General features: G+C 41.4%; 1 protein-coding gene across 1 annotated transcript in view; it reads right to left on the bottom strand.

Annotated features, from left to right (window-relative positions):
• RPS6KA2 (ribosomal protein S6 kinase A2) overlaps nt 1-17,201 on the bottom strand; it is a 153,916-nt gene that overhangs the window by 75,032 nt on the left and 61,683 nt on the right. Inside the window, exons 2-3 of the mRNA XM_026044739.1 lie at nt 14,375-14,491; nt 11,481-11,562 (exon numbers count right to left, since the gene is read on the bottom strand). Coding sequence (XP_025900524.1) covers nt 11,481-11,562; nt 14,375-14,491 — 199 coding nt within the window. The remainder of the gene's footprint in view (nt 1-11,480; nt 11,563-14,374; nt 14,492-17,201) is intronic.

Below are 17,201 nucleotides of genomic sequence, written 5' to 3'. Positions count from 1 at the left end.
GGGAAGGGAAGGGAAGGGAAGGGAAGGGAAGGGAAGGGAAGGGAAGGGAAGGGAAGGGAAGGGAAGGGAAGGGGGGCACGGACATGGGCCACGAAGCGCCCTGGTCGCCCCACTGCAAGAGACACCTGGGACCCACCAGAGACCCTCCTGTTTTGCAACACAAGGTCTGCACCATCCTTTTAAGCAGCCCCACATGCCCCTTGTGCTTGGTCCAGCTGAGGCTTCAGTGCACACGACCAAAGATCTTATATAAAACACTGAAGGAGAGTYCCTGGAAGGACCGGAGACGGTGACATTCTCTCTTCCTGCGGAGCCCGCGTGTATTGGGATTCTGTAATAGGCCACCAGGGCAGATTTGCTCATAAGCTGAGCAAATCGTGGTAAAGCGTTGCTATAGAGCAGCTTGAAACTTGCCATTTTGAGCATTTTCAAAGATGTTTTTGCTGTGGCTTTTGCTCTGAATTGGAACAAAAAGCCTACATTCAGCAATTCCTGCCAAAATGAAATCAGAAAAAAAATCGTCTGGATGCATCAAAGTACAGTTTTGTTAAGGCTTTTAATTTTGATTTTAGTCTATTATTTTTTAAACTCTGATTATAACTTACAACTATTAAATCATTTTAAAAAAAGAATTACAATCCAATCGGAGCAGTCTGCCTGCACTGAAATGCTTACTTTCAATGCTCTCTCAAATCATCTTTCGCTTAGCAGCCTTGTTCCTGTGGATACTCTACCAGAAAATGCTGAATTGCACATCATGGGCTGCAGAGGTGCTAAGAGAAGGAAAATGTTCAACAACCCAATCAGGCACTTTAAACAAACAAACAAAAAAAGCAACAAAATATTGTCCTCTCAGTGTAGACTAATTGTACTGAAGGAAAAAAGAAACAGGAAAATTAAAAATATTGGTTTTGATTACCTTATTTACCTTACTGTGTTTAGTTCTGATATGGCTAATGCAAGGCTCTTATTAGACAGTGACACACATGGATGTTTCAAAACGGCAGGAAATACTAATGTTCACATCGAGCTAAACAGCAGCTCTGCTCAGGAGCGCAACGGTGATTTTCCACTCTGAACACTTGTTCCATTAGGCTATTTGCACTTGGCAATCATAGAGACAAACTTATTCCTCTAACAAAATGCTCTGGACGATTCCAAAATCTGTGAGATGAGTCACAAGTGTACTTAAGGCATCGCCAAAGAAGCTGGGCCATGAGCTTACCCTCTAAGGACTCTCATGAGATCCTAATTGCATCTTCTTTTTGTAAATCCCACAGTCTCAGGTTTATTAGGTTGATTACAAGCCAGACCTCTAMACTACCTGCAAGCAGAGTTGATGGGAGCTTAGAACCCAAACATTACAAGCAAATTGTGGCGTTTCTGGTGAAAACGCAGGCAAGCTGGGCATGAACGTTGCCCAGCCCTGACAGGCTGTGCAGACACTCCTGACACTGCTCTACTGGCATCTTTGCCTCACAAAAGTAAAAAAGCACCTGCAGGACTGCTGCAAGGCTCCTTCAGCCCAGGCACAAGTGGAGTGAGAAGACAAGGCAAGGTCATTGCCTAAATTAGAGCACAAGGGAAAACCTGGCCTTATGTCGTTATTGCCGGGCTACCTGAAGCTTTCCAAACAACACACTTCGGCCACACAAAYGGTAGGAATCTCAGTAAAAAAGGTTGAACTAGTCTTTTCTCCCACAAGGAAGGAAAAACAGTGCTCAAAGAATTACAAATTATTTTTCAGCCTGGACTTCACTACCGTATAGGGAGCCTAGTGGAAGATATGACTAAGTTCAGAGAGTCCCTGGCTGAAATCATGGCCTTACCACAGTCAGTAGTAAAACTGCTGTTGACATTAATAGCATCTCACCATGTACATCTCAGACCCTGTGTACAGTTCCGAAGATATATGTAGCTGCTTGAACTCTAACAGGATACCTAACAGAAGAGATCTTCCTTTTTTCTCTTTTACTGGGTAACTGCCAAGATGTAAACATAAACCTTACTAAGCAAGGGCTAAAGAGGGACAGGAGGAGAGCAGATAAATATTTAAAAGACATAAACATGAAGGACAGAGAAGAATAATTTATCAAAATAAAAGGGAGGAGAGGAATATAAATAGGAGAAACTAAGTGATGGAAAAAAGAGGAAATGCAGCCTGCGTCAGGCAAACCTTAACAGGATGAACAGAGTAAAGGAATGTGATTGGAGCCCTGTCACTTTACACATTTTCAAATAAAACTAGACAGAAAAAGCTAAATAACAAATTAATTTAGTAACAAACCAGCCTGCTCTGGCAGCAAGGGAAGTTCCTGAAGGAACTGAAGGGAGGCTGAATCTTTTACTGCTTGTTTCCCTGCAGCAGGGATTCTATCCCAATACAGCAGGTTAAAAAGAATATATGAACAAGTGTTCGTGTGACTGAAAGGAAATGGTCGTTTTTTACCAGAATTAGCACCTGTAAAATTCTGTTAGAGCAGTCTGTCTTGCTGAAGGAAGAACAGTGAAGAAAAAAATCATATCCTACCCACAATATTCATATTTTGCACTGTATAGCTTATTATATCCATAAGGAAAATAAAATAGAGTTGATTAGCACTGATAAAGGCTGTACAGCTTTTCTATCTCACAAACCTGAACCTGCTCCTGCATATGAAAGGTGGCAATGAATTAACAAATGTCAATGATCACAAATATCCCAAGTGGGAGCAATGTCATGGCACACAGCAACGTCTGAAAGATGACCAGGGACACAGCACAATTATCCGAGCAATTCAGACTTTGCCCAAATTTACAAGAATAATCTAGCACCGCTGAGAAAATGTCAGTTAAATTACCATGCTGTGGAAACCTTTCTAGCCTATTACATCCACACAGAGACAGAAAATGCTGTAGACCAAACAGAAAGGAAAGGTTGCTGTTGGGGCCGATTGCTGGTCTCTCTTTGAACAGCATGGCAAATGCCACAGCCAAGGGAAAAGCATAACTGACACGTGGARTCCATGTGAAGAGCATGAAAATAAGAGTAATAGTTGTGTTGCCACTGAAACCAGCCGCAGATGGTAGTCTCCTACCTTGCATAATCTAACTTTGGCAGAGCATGCGGCGAGCTCTCACACACCTCCAGCAGCAGCAGAAGGCCTGGCCAGCCGGCCGGGGAGGATCTGTGAGTGGTGTACGAGGTTGGTGCTGTGCAARCACTGTCTGCAGTGCTAATCTCCAGCCCTCTGTGGTCACTCCGACTCAAAACGGCATGAAATGGCAGTGTTGACCTCCCTCTTAATCTGCCCTCATGCCTGAAGAGAGATGACATTTTCTGTTGTGCTAAAGGAATCAGTAAAAGCAGTGGGATACAAATCCCAGAAGACGATAACGAAATTCAAACAACTCGAAACGTACTGCAGTGGCAGGCAGCTGAAACAGGTTAAATGGCAATTATACTGGATGTGCCAACTGGTGCAACTTACTCAATGAACAGAACAACAAATGCTTTTCATATAGACAACAGATTTGCACCACAGCCAGAGGTTTTCAGAGTCCATCAGTGAGGGTGCACATCCCCGGGATATTTTGCTATTGCATTTCCAATTTAGTTTCCCACTGCAGCCACAAATTTCTGCAAAAGGGCAGTTGATTCATAGTTCTGATTACTTCAAATCAAGTCCATTATACAGACAAGGCATTTCCTACCAGYTTCTTGGCTTGGATTCTTTAACCATTAAATTCCATAATGTAGCAGATTGCCCTTAAGTGGGGAGCACTGTTAATAACATCATCAATATCTATTACTTCCCATAAGAGCGAACCTGAAGGGCTGTGAAGAGGCGGTTGGCAAGATTAAGTTAATTTCACAGCTATGGAAATTTTGAAGAGGAGCAGCAGTAACAGTAACGGGCTTATGCTCATGTGGCAAGCTGGCAGCAAAAACACGACTAAAACCACCGTCTTGCAACTCCTAAACCAAGGTAGGCTCCTACACCAAACACAGCCTGCCATGAAAGCACAAAAACTCAAAATAGACAAAAACTGAAGGATTTGAGCTTGTATTTGTTGAAAGAACCTTTTATTTTTCTAGTTTCCCACAGTTCATCCTGTCTAATGGTATCAAGAGCAAGTTCTTGGGCCAAAGGCAAGATTAACAGGCTCCCAATAGTTCCCTCGTGCTCTGTACAGCTGACTTCATGGGCAACAAGCAACAGCTTCTTTTCCTCAGCAGCAGGTCTCCTAAAACCACAGCAAAAAGAAAGGCAAAAGGCTCCTTAAAGGGAACTTGGGATATACAGGAGCGAATAGACAAACATTCCTAGGCCAAGCCAAAAGGAAGCCACTAAAGCAGACTTTCATGGCATGACTCTCATTTGACCTACAGGACACCAGCTCAAAAAAGCAGGGCAGAAGTTCTGCAAGCTAAAACAGTGACCAACACTATGTCAGCACTGCGAGGCCTAATTGGTATGGGGCATGTCCTGCCCTCTGATGCTTTGCTTAATTAAAAAGTTATCTATAGGCCATCTATAACTAAAATGTTATCTATATGTCTATAAGGGGAACAGCTGAACAACTCTGCAGAGCTAAAAACAGCCCTCAAGCAATGCTGCTGTCTCAGGCAGCAATGCAAAGGACTGAACTACAAAACCTACCAAACACTGATTTTTCCTAGGAACCTTCTGTGAAGGAGATTCTCCAAACTAAGAAACGCCAGGCAGCTAAACAATGTGACTGTTCTGCTCTTGTTGCAGCAGGACATTTATTATCAGTTCAGCTTAAGAAATGGATGTGCCAACAGTCTGGGTGGCACTGCTGCTACTTCTGTACAAATAAATACAGGGGATCTGAAATCTAGAACCTGCAGCCAGAGCAGAGCRCAGTTGTGTCAAGAGCCACCTCTGATTTTCTTCTACTGCTAGCAAGTGAGCCCTAGGGTATAGCTAAATCTTCCTCTAAACTAGACACGTAGAAAACATGAGCCCTGAGGAAGGAAAGGAAGATGAAAGATCCTTAGTCCAGAAAAGACTGAAGGTAAACATGATAAAAAGCTTCAGGRTGTCGCAGACAGCTGCAGAGAGGAAACTGTTCTCAGTGGGGAGGATGTGAAGCAGTGTTTTCAGCTGTGGCAAGGCTGATACGGGGTTACCGTTAGGAAGCATTTTCTAATGGTAGAGCTAGAGAAAGCCTAGGAAGGGGTCGGGCAAACATCTGCCAGGGAGGACAGCGGCGCAGCCGGGCGGCCTGCGGCCGATGCACTGGGAGCCCTTGGGAGGTGGCCTCCCACCCTGCGCTCTGGAGCCGCAGGAGAGCCGAGGCACCTGGTTATTTGTTGGGATCAGCCCATCCCTGCTCCCAAGGCAGCAGAGCTGCCCTGGGTCACTCAGYACTAACTCTGTGTCACTGTTCACAGAGCCATGCTGAAGGAACTGAGTGGGGCTCTTCTCTCTTCTCCTTGTGCCTCCCTGCTGCTGGAGGAGACGGGTGTGAGGGCAGGTGAAGGCCGTCACACAGCAACAGCCCCTTCCTGGCAAAAATGGGATTTCTGCAGGGAAAACACAAGTACATCACTATTGCAAAACAGGGTAAACATTTCACAATTGCCTTCAGGACAACTATTAACTCTCAAAAAACTGTCTCTCAAATCCTGAAACCGTACCCAATGCAGCGAGCAACAATCTGTTACTTGACAGTAGAAAATATCCAATGTGAGCTCTCTCTGTAAAACAACAACTGATGTGGGATTTACGACATCTGCAGAGAGCTGCCCTTGTACAYAGAGTGTAGTCCTGACAAAAAGAATAATCCAATGGAAAGCAAAGAGTAGTGAAAGGCTTCTGATCATGTCTGCTGCTTACAGTTTGAAGCATGGGCTTTTTTACTGATCATATACACAGGAACTACTTTCTTTTTTTTTTTTTTCCAAAAAGCAGAATATGCACTTTTTTCATACTACTATTTCTGACAATACAGTCTATATTACAATGAGGATAGTTTAGACACAGCTTTTTTTTTTTTTTTTTTTTTTTTTTTTTTTTTGTGAGGGAACATTTGATGTGGAGAAGATCTGGGGCTGTGGCAGAGTGGGAACATCTACACTGCAGCTGGATCTTGAAGAGCTCCTCCACGCCCAGCAAGAGCTGGGAGCCAGGGTTTTTCGGACAACTACAATTCCTAGTGCAAAGAAGCCATATGTAGGCAGCAGCAGGTAGTGCAGAGGGTCCCAAGGATGTGCAGCCAACAGTCTTTCCTCCAAACAGAAGGACAAGGGAAGTTCTGCTGGGCGATCTGGAGGCAGAGGGAACCCAGTGTGTGGTCAGGACCTCACTGGTGACTTGTTCATAAGAAGAGGCCCAGGAGGATAGGAAAACAGAAAAGAAAAAAACACTTCAAGAAAAGGCAGTAAACTAGAATCTAAAGGRTGAACCAAGGAGAATAAGAGGGCCTCTTATTTCTATAAGGGCCTTAGCTGGAGAGCTAAGTTTATTCCAGGTGAAAGCTCTTTGAAAGTTCTGCCTTATAAGGTTAAATTACCCTTAGACTTTTGTTTTGTGGGATTTTTGTTYTCTCAAACCACTGGGAAAACACCAGTCTTGGATCTAAGCAGCACAATCATTGCAAGGCAACTGAGTCTTACACAGGGAAGAAATGTGAAGGAGCTGCTTTAGTTGATGTGAAGGACAGCCACTATTACAATTTTATAATGGTTGGGATAAAAATTATACAGTTCAGGTGCTGACACCTCACTTAAGTTATTCGATTTACTGCATAATTATTACCGATGCTGTAACGTTCCTGAGAACACCATGAAGTCTCTGTGAGTTAGTAAAGCTCCTCGCACAGCTTATTGCATCCATAAACATCACGCAGCACAACTAAAAGCAGTCAACTTTTAAGCCAAAAACCCGAAAAAGCCAACTGGCTGAGACGGAGGGAGATGACAAACTGCAAAGCACTTCAGAGCTTTTGACAAAACAGGTTATTGTTTCTAAATCCTCCCCCCGCACAGAAACAGGCAGAATCTCCCCATTATCAGCATCAGGTAGCCTCCTAGGCTGACATTTAATAGCCCATGACCAAAAAGATGGGTAAATGCAAACTATTTCCTTGTGACCTATTGCACATTTATTATAAGATCATAACTCAACACTGCAATATTTATACATTTCATGAGTCTCACATCAATGAACTATGGCTTCCTGCCACTTTTAGCAAGATTGCATGTCTCCTGGATGGATGGGTCTTCCATTTCCAAGCTCCAAGGGCATCCCTTGTATGCCAATGCATCCTCCTCTTATGGATTTATGAACACTTCATGTGTGTTTAATAAAGCTTGTACTGTAAGCAATCCAAGGAGTTCTTGTTCATCAATTCCTGAAGTACCTCCAGTAAAGCTGATAGAGCTTGAGATAYCTTGACAGAAATACTGAGTGAAGCAAAATAATAAGCCTGTCCTTCCCCTGTGCCCCAGTCTGCTGGTACAATCCACATACTCAGAAAAAAAAGTCAATATTTTATCTRAATCTTCAGTCTCACTGCATTCAGGCCTGAGTCAAGACTTACTGACATGTGCCTCTAAATTTTTAAAAATGAAGATAAACTTTATTCTCTTTCAATCTCTATCTAAAAATCTRTTTTTACCACCCTGTGCCCCGTGCTCTGGGTGTCCCTGCTGGAGCAGGGGGTTGGACTAGAGGATCTCTAGAGGGCCCTTCCAACCTCAGCCATTCTGTGTGAAAATTAAAGTTTTTAGAGCACTATGAAGACATGAAAGAAATCCTTTTAGATGACATTTAGTAGTGTCTAATGACATTTAAAAGCACAAACGTCTCATTCTTTGAAGGTATTTATGTGTCTAAATGTCCTTGAGCATTTGGACCAATGTACAGGAGTTTAAGTTTGGTAATGTAGATGTTTAGTGTATTGTATTTCAACAAATAGTGTTTCAAAGTCAAAAGAGTTTGAATGATACATACATACATACATACATACATACGTATAGCCTTAAATCTGGGATACCCTCCCCCTGGCACCTAACAGACATAATATTCTTAAACATTTTGGACAAAGTTTTCCGTAGATTAATATTTGAAATGAGATTTGTAACTCCTATCTAGTTTCTCCAGGAAGCTTTCTGCTTTAAAAATTAGATGGATACCTGCAAGCTCTTCTGAAAGGAAATGAGGCATGAAGGAAATGAGYCTTTGTGTGATGTTCTCATTTACAACCCAGAACAGCAGCAGTGCTTCCACCTTCAGAGATACATGCTGCTACGGGCGACTACATTCAGATATGCTCAACATTTATTATAAACTATCATAAGGTAAAGATTAATTTAATTTTCACAAGTATTTGTGTTTGCCACATGCAAACTGCAATCCTTCAAACTTCTGCAATCTRAAAGGAAATAGTTTGGAGTCTAATTCTCCCTTCACAGCAAGAGTGTTCAGCAGATATTTTTCAAGCTTAAAGCCGTGAATGCAATTGATCTATGAAGCCCATTTCATCCAAAACAATTTATCTGAGTTCAAACTGTCAGAAAATGCTGCTGCTGGTTGCAGCAATCTTTCTTCTATCCTTTGCTGTTGGTGAATTTGGCTGTCTACCTGAAAGAAGGCAAGAAACAGCAGGACTTACTGGAGACACCAGCTTGAACTTAGGTTTCCCCCTAATCATTCAAAACTGACCACTGCCAGTCAGGCTTGTGCGATACATACCTCTGTGCTATGACCCTCTATATTMATTCCCCAGACCACAGTATAAAATATGTTTTAACCACTCACTCCCAAAGGCATTTAACTTCTTGACACTCCTCTTTACCCATAGTGCAGGCTAAACCAGAAAAGAAAAAAAGACTTTGCAATCTTCCCCCCCACACTTCTTTTTTTTTCTCATTTTGAAAATACCTTTGCTATGAAGAAGACCCATTGGAAGGCTCTGTCACTGCACTGGCACCCAGAACACCTGGACTTTCACACTCCATGCTGTACCGTGCAGTACAGGTTGGGAAGCAAAAATCATTCCGATTCTTTTTTTTCTGGTAGCATGTCTTTTGTCAGTAAATAGCCAGTGAACAATTTTGTCAGTGAATGCTGAGTATTAAGAACTCCTTAAGGATTTGCTCCTGTTACTTGACATGGTAATAAATCCTTCACACAGGACTGAATTCCAGCTTTCCTGAGTGTGGGTGGGCAGCAATAATTCAGTGCTCTCCCTTCAAGATGAAATTAAGCTGTCACAAATATTATCTGCGTGCCAAAAGTTGCACGGAAACTCACTGACAATGATTCTCATTTTTGCTATTAAATTTTCTCATTTGCCSTGGGCAATGGCGTTTTGCCTTCATTTTTGCACTTCAGGTTAAATAGCTGTCAAGTTTAACTATTTTGTAGAAACTACTTTGGCCCTTTTCATATGTTCAATGCAGGGTGCATGTGCTCCTTCCTCACTTGCATTTAACACCATAGCAAAGAGTGCTGCCTGCATCAAACAGCTGTGACAAGTCCAAACCAATTCCCACCAGTGTGCTAGGTATCTTGAGATACCTAGCAGCTGRTCAGAGGGACATTAGCAGCTAGACAGAGGGTAGGAGGATTGAGGAGGAGAGAAATGCAACCCAGCTAAGCTAGTAAAACAGTCTCAACTTCTTATCCATGCCCAAAAAGTAATGCACAATAAGGTATTATTAGGGCCAAATGAGGAGAGCCATGGTGGTTCTGTGGTGYACTGAACTGAGGAACACAAGAGACACCTGGAAGTGCCTATTTTTGATGGAACAGAAACCAGTGGTCTAAAATCATCACTTAAGTTCTGAAATTGTATAAAAATTGTCATAACACAGACTACTACTTTTTGTAGGAGGCCTAAAATTACAGATCTAGYTATCACTTATAAAGCAACATGTTTGTGTCTGAGGATGCACAAGAAAACCTCCCCAAAGCCCTTGCTGCTCGGTGGACCTCAGAGTTGGTGGAAAAAGAGAGAAAACCGAATTTCTGTCTTTAGTGAAGACTTTGGGGTTCACAAACAAAACAAGACAAGTCTGTGATGCATGTTCACATCATGTGGTCGTCCTTCAGGTGGCTTGCCTGGCTRCTGCTGCCTGGCACGGCTGGCGAAAGACTCTGAGGTTGCTTCATGTGGGGAACTTCACACTACTGCTCTTGACTGAGAAGTCACAATTGTACAGTGTTGTACATATTGTATACATAGGCTTGACCTTTTATTTTTTTATACTGCAAACCCAGCACTATTCAAGCTGGTATTTAGACCTTGTTGCCCTACCAGAACAAACTTTCCTACCTATATTGTAAAGAAAAGGATCCTCATGCCAGCATCATTTCAAACTACCGTATCTTTGCAGGGCTCTGCTATTGGAAAGGGCTATGTAAATTCCTAGTTTGCCATCTCCTCATCTTGCCTAGTTCTCAGAATAGGTGCTGTATCTGCCCACCACCAGCTGCCAGGAACACTACTTGACAAGTTTCATTCTTCTTTTGGTTCCCCAAATTGAGGCAAACATCGCAATCTGGATTTTAAGTGGCCAGAACTTTCTGAAGACTAGCTCTCTTCACACTAGGATAGACACTTAGACACTATTAGGAATTGGGCACATCCACATTGTCCAAGAAAGAGTTGCTGGGCTGAGCCGAATGAACACCATCCATGTCCTCTGCAAGCACATTCAGGCTTTGGCGGGTCAAAAACAAGATACTGTGCTAGGTTAGGAAAACAAAGGTGAAAGAAGAGTAGATCTTTCTCCCTGTCCTTCTAGAAGAACAATAAGGACTTCAGCTGAGACCAAACGTATCATGTCTGCTTTTCAGTCCAGAGTGTCTCTCCACTTAGTAGGAAGTTTTCTGTGGTCTGAGTGAGGACATAGCAGCCAGTGGCCCCAGAAGAGGGTGACCAGCTTCAAACCTCAGCCATTTGCCCCCTGYCTATGGAGAATATGCAGTGATTGGTAATGAGTTAGGAAGAGCATGATCTCAACCACCTTAGAAAGCCACATGAAAACGCAGTCTCAGAAATTTTGGGGCATACAGTGAGAAGCATCAGCTCAAAGGCCTTTCTGTCCAATAGGACTCCTGTTTTTATTTCAGAAATACTCTTATTTAAAAGTAGTTCAGTTTAGCAGTAGAAAGATACTGACACTCAGATGCAGATAAATATGAACCCCAAAGAAGTCCTGTAAGTAATGCATAATAAGTGAAAAAAACATGAAGATAGCAAACACAAAGGTATGATCTGTTTTCACATTCCCCACATTTTATAGCCTGCAAAAGTAAAAATCAGTGTTTTGTGTAAATTTTTTAGAACATTCACTACAGTGCGGTGGAATTTTAAAGGGTGGTAGAAACATCTTTTTGATCTTTTTGCTTCCTTCTACCCTCTAAGGCAGCAACAATTAAAAAAAAAAGAAAAAAAAAAAAGGAAGAAAAGACAAGTAAATGCAATAGCAGAGAAATAAGGTTGCGGCCACCAATTCTTACCTTTTAGAGTTGCTTTCTTAAGTACCTTCATGGCATAAAGCTGAGCTGCATCAGATCCCTTGATCTTCCTCACTAGGAATACCTATGAAGAGYAGTAAATGAGCATAAATAAGAGCTGAACTCTTGGTTCAGAGCATTTACTGCATTTGACGGAATAATAGATTCAAGTCAGGAATTCTAATGAAAATTATTAGCTGAAAGTATTTAATTTCTCTTTTACTCACAATTGGCTGAGCTACTAGTGAAAAGTTGCAGCCTTAAACCACGACTTTTTCACAAAGAAAGTACTCTCAACATTATTAACAGCCATTACCTAGAGGTGGGTGAACAGGCATCAACATTGTATGCGCATTTCTTCATTTTCAGACAACTTTGCATGAAAAAAAGTTATGCCTCATTTGTACTTAGAAATGTCTAATTTCTTAAAAGTATTGCCATCAATGGATTTGAAGAGAAAAAAACAGTTTGGAGCAATCTGTGTCTTTAAGACATGAATTGTGGTGAGCCTAAGATTCACTTGAACAAATAGCTCATCACAACTGATAAACTGAAGTAAATTTGTGTTTTTTTCTCAAAAAAAAGGAAGTCACAATTAAAAAGAGGAAAATCTGTTTGAGCATATTTAATGTGGGATTGTATTTSATTAACAGTTTATTATACTAAAGACAATTATACCTGTCATACTTTCCCACTGTTACATTTTCTGACAGTGGGAATCTGTAATTTGATATAACAGATTTTTATAGCTAAAATTACAATCTTTATTTTACTCCATGCAACTCTTTCTTACTGACATCAGTGCATCTGAGCATAGGCGAGGTAAAGGAATCAGTAGTTCAGTTCACTCTATATAAAAATTATTATCTTTTAATGAGAGAGGTTTCCCAGTCTCACTCTGCTGCTGAGGTGAGAAATGCCAGCTAACAGTTCTCATTTTTTATTTCAGCACTTTTGTTACTGGGCAGAAGCAGTAAGTTAACCCAAAYGCAAAAATAAGCACAAGCACACATTTAAAATTATGATTTATATAGATTAGCAAAAGCTAGCTGAACTGATTCAAATGATAGATGTCTAATTGGATTACAAAGATCTGTAGGAAGTATTTTATTCACTGCTTTTACAGGAATCATGCAGCTCTAGGAAATTGCCTCCAGCCAAAATACAAAAAAGCACCCCCCTCCAATAAAAAAAAAAAAAGATTAGTGCTGTGTTTCCAGCCCATTATTTACAAGTTGAAATACTGAAATACTCTTCCTTCTGAAAAACCATCTATAAACAAGTTCTGATTTCTCAAGCATCTTTGAGGAAAGGTCTGTGGGGAGAGTCAGCTTCTATGTCACTGCCGGAGAGGCTCCCTCAGCAGCTGTACTGAGTCTCTGCTATCTAAACAGCATCATAACTACAGTACCTGCACTGTGATCTGACCCAGCCTGGTGAGACTTTTAAATTAGGAGTCATGCTCAGGATGCTTTCTGAGCATAGGAGAGATTCACGGTTCTTTAACTGAGCTTCCTTGTCTGCCTGGGACTGGATATATATTGCTTGGTCCCATCTCCTGTTTCCTGGTTTGAATAACATACAAGTACCTCTGGTACTAACAACTGTAGAAACAAATTATGAAATCCAGATGAAACACGAATACATAAGACTTTCTGAAGTGTTTCCCATCAACATTCATGATAAAGTGAGCGCAGCTGCTACTGTATTAACAGGAAGTCAACTCACTTAGAAATTCAGCTGCACACCGAAATGTTGGCCTACTTTCCAAACCAGTGCAAGTGAAATATCTAATTTTTGTATTACTCTGAAAGTCATGAAGCAAGTTTATTCAAACACTACATTTTTTAAGCTTTTTTATACTCCTGTAGAAATGCTGATGGGATCTTAAACAAAACAAAACTGAAACAAAATCAAACAAAAATAAGACTTCTAAGATGTATTGCACACTGACCAGCAGAGCATACAGATATTATTAGGCTGAAATTCTAGAAATTCTGGGGAGAAAAAGCATCTTATCTGCCTTGCAATCTTGCAAAGCTTATGGCTGTAATAAGCAAAATGATCAATTTATGTTACTAGTCACATGTCAGCTGCAACATCCCTAGTGCATGGGACAGGGCATTTGGTCTGCAAGCCCTCCCAAACAGATGAGCCAAGAACACAGTGTGCCGTTTTAGAGGACATCCAAACAGTCATCAAACCAAAATGGAAATAGAAGCAATGAAAATGCAGAATACTGCAAAATGAGGTTGACCTGATTATTCTTGAAGGACGAGTCACATCATTCTTGAAACTCTGAAGTGGCCCTAGAGCGCTTACTCGACTGCGTACACTAGCTAAATCATACGGGTTGGCCGGGACACCACAGACATATGGTTAAGCATGATTTTCAGCTTTTTTTTTTAGTTTGTTATGCATGCAGGTACCCCTCTGATTATTAACAACTGCCTGTGTAAACTGAACTAGCGAAACTCCCTTAGCTGGAGCAAAGGGCACATTGAGCATATCCCAAAGCAGGATGCTAAGGAAGTGCTGTGACTTTCCAAAGTGGCCAGCACAGCCTCTCTGACAACACAGGCATCTTCCCTAGTCCTGTAAGGAATGATTGAGGTTGCAGGGGAGAAACTTGAAAATCAGCAGCTTGCTATTCCAGGAGACTGAACTGAAGCAAATACTGAAGTGAATGAAATTTAGCTGTTTGTGGACTGTGTAAGAACTTCAGACCAGGCTGGCAAGAGCCTTTCTAAAACGGAAAGACACGTGGTCTGGTTTTGCTTATCTGCCTTGCCAGTGTAATTGGTAACACAGACAGTGGTACCAGTGTAAATGTCCTCAGAAAAAGTACATGATATTTTGAACATTGCCCTAGGTGATTAGACAGCATAACGAATTACCTTTCCATATGAGCCTTGTCCTAACACTTTCAGCAATTCAAACTGAGAAGGATCTGCTTTTTCAAAACCTTCCTTCACATGATGACTGATGTCTATTTCCTTCACGATTCCTTCTTCCTGCAAGGGAAAAGAAAACAAAATAACCCAAATCAGAGCTGGTAAAAACCTTTGGTAAAAATGCCGGTTAAAATCACATCTTCTATGATGTTTCCCTTACATATGAAACATTGTGAAGTAGAAACCGATGCTTTCCCAAGTAATTGGTGTGCTTGTCATTGCTGGGATGGAGAAAGGTTGGAATGTCAGGACCTCCAAGCCTATTGCTTCTGCTTATTAGACATCAAGACCAGACTAGAGTGTATAAACTGAAGCACCGAAATACGTCGCTGCCGTTGCAGAGCTCGGGGTGCTCCTCGAGGCCCTGGCTAACCGTGCAGTGCGGGCCGCAGAGCCTCCCGCACGCCGCTCTCCCCGCGCCTCCTCAGCCTGGCTGCAAGCATCATTTAAATTCAGGTGCAAAACTGAAGCTCTCCTCGTCTCGAGAAGCAATTTTCTTATAAACAGGCAATAAAGAAAGGACATTGTTGAAAGAGTCTCTTCCCATTTACTTGGACGAATGGAAAATTACTACCAGTAGCCTTCCGAACAGAATATAAAATTAAAGGTTTAGATGGGACAGTGAGGTGAGAAAGAGAAAAGAAAGACACTTTTTTTTTCCCGCAGGAAATAGCTCTGCAAACTCTGGTTTATTTTGTTGAAATATTTCCATTGTCAATAGAGGCATATCATTAAAGATACCAACAAAGAACCAAGCTAGGACGTCTTTTTATGCAGGCTGTGACATATGGCATTTATTCATTTGTTCTGTGCTATTATGGCATGTTCCTCTAAAAACAGAGTGACTGGGTCATGTGAGACCCAAAGGGACTGTGTGGAGTTCGCAGCAACCCAGAAAGTCACTGAGCTGAAAGGAAACCGGAGAACAAGGACCTGCTCTTCAAGGACAAAGTAGCAGAGGAAGAAAATATTTATATGCCATCTTTATTTCTGTAATGTCTCATGCACCTGATTATGAGTTTTTTATATCCAAACTACATGTTCAAGATTCTGTTCAACTAATGGGGAATCTCAGTATCAAAACTCTACTTCCCAGATTGAGAGCATTTATAGTGAAGGGATAGGTCTGAGTATGTACCTAAAAGAAGCTGCTGAAATCTTCAAAATAGTTCTTTCTTTAATGGACTTTTCACTATAAATTCCACTGTCCTCTCCCCCAAGGAAAAAAAAAATCTTGATAAAATCTGGAAATGTAATATTTCCCTCTCCTTAAAAATCAAAGTGATGAAAAAAGAATGTTCTAAAATAAAAACACTTCCTTAAATCCATTTGGCCAAAGCACATTCTTTTTCTGAAATAAGAATAAGTCGGATTCTGTTTTCTCCAAGAAAATGGGTATCATTTTGGAGCACCTGTAATGACACGGCTGATGCATGTCTAGCATTACCTGGGTGTTCTGTACACTGCAGTGTCATCCCCTCTCTTTCCTTTCTTAAGGAAACCAAGGCTTACCTAGATGTTTTAATCGAAGGCTCGAGCAAATTATAACATTATGAGTATTCATACTGAGGGACACGCTTTTCTACATAAACATAATGATGTAATTTAAGGTAAGCTGCCACCACACTGCAGCTCACATGAAGGATTTGAATTGCAAGGATCACCAGATCAACCCATCTTGTAAAGGCGTTGCTCACACAGGCTAAAAAATGACTTTCTGTAGCTGCTAGTGGCCCCTGAGCTGAACCACCTTCTGCTCCCCATGGCAGACCTGATACATGCGGCGTTTCTGGCTCCAGTGACCGCAGGGAGATTTGGGGAGGATTAGCTTCTGCAAGCCAATCTTTGTGAACGCCCCAAAACTTGGATATGATCAGAAAACTGGATGGCTTTTTCTGAAGTCAGTGTTGCCTGACGGCACTCAGCCATCGTTCCACGATTTCACCTATCTCTGTTTTGCACAGAAATGCAGCACAGAAATACAGCACATCCGTCCGACCCAGAGCCTGGCCCGAATTTCACACTATATCCAGGAGACAAAGAAGAACCTAAACCTGATTTTGTGTACATCGGGGATCTTCCTCAGACCTGTTTCTTCTTTTCACTAACGTTTTGTCTTCAAAAACTCTAGCGAAGAATTACCTCCTTAAGGGAACACTAAAACCCTTTTCCCTTCTGTTTAGCTGGTATCAAAGCCTAAATAATACTAATAACCTCAGTGATATTTGAAGGGTTTAAACAACAAATGAGTTTCAAAATAACCCGTCATGTTAATCAGCAGAGTCATAGGCCTACAACCTTAAGCATATTTCCCCCGTGTTATTAAGTTCATTTAAACTCTTTAGTTCAAGATGTTTAGTTACAGGAGTATATTAGAACTATTAAAGTGATGATGATTCTGCTTGTTGGAAGAATGCTTAAATATCTGAGTATTCCCACAGAACAGCATAATTAATTCATAACTTTTAATAAAAAAGCAACACTTTAATTATATACACATTTAATTAAAACCACAAAAAAAGGATTATTAGGAAAAAAGCTCAAGACCAAGTGCAAAGCTTGCTGTTACATAGTAGAGAAGCACAGATTTGCAAGAAGAACCCTGTTAGATCATCTGATTTCACAGCAGTATTCACAGAGTTGCTTAGAAGGAGCTTCTGGAGGTCATCAGCTCCAAGCTCCTGCTCAAAGTGTGCCCAGGCCTTGATCTGGCCAGCTGGTTTTTGTCCACTGTAGTTCACAGTGCCTCAAACAATGAAGCTGGAGGCAC

This window comes from Nothoprocta perdicaria, unplaced genomic scaffold (assembly GCF_003342845.1).
Source record: "Nothoprocta perdicaria isolate Ctin4 unplaced genomic scaffold, notPer1 scaffold_38, whole genome shotgun sequence".
In the NCBI taxonomy this organism is placed as follows: Eukaryota; Metazoa; Chordata; class Aves; order Tinamiformes; family Tinamidae; genus Nothoprocta; species Nothoprocta perdicaria.
The sequence above is the reverse complement of the archived record's forward strand: the minus strand, read 5'-3'. Positions and strand labels throughout refer to the sequence as shown.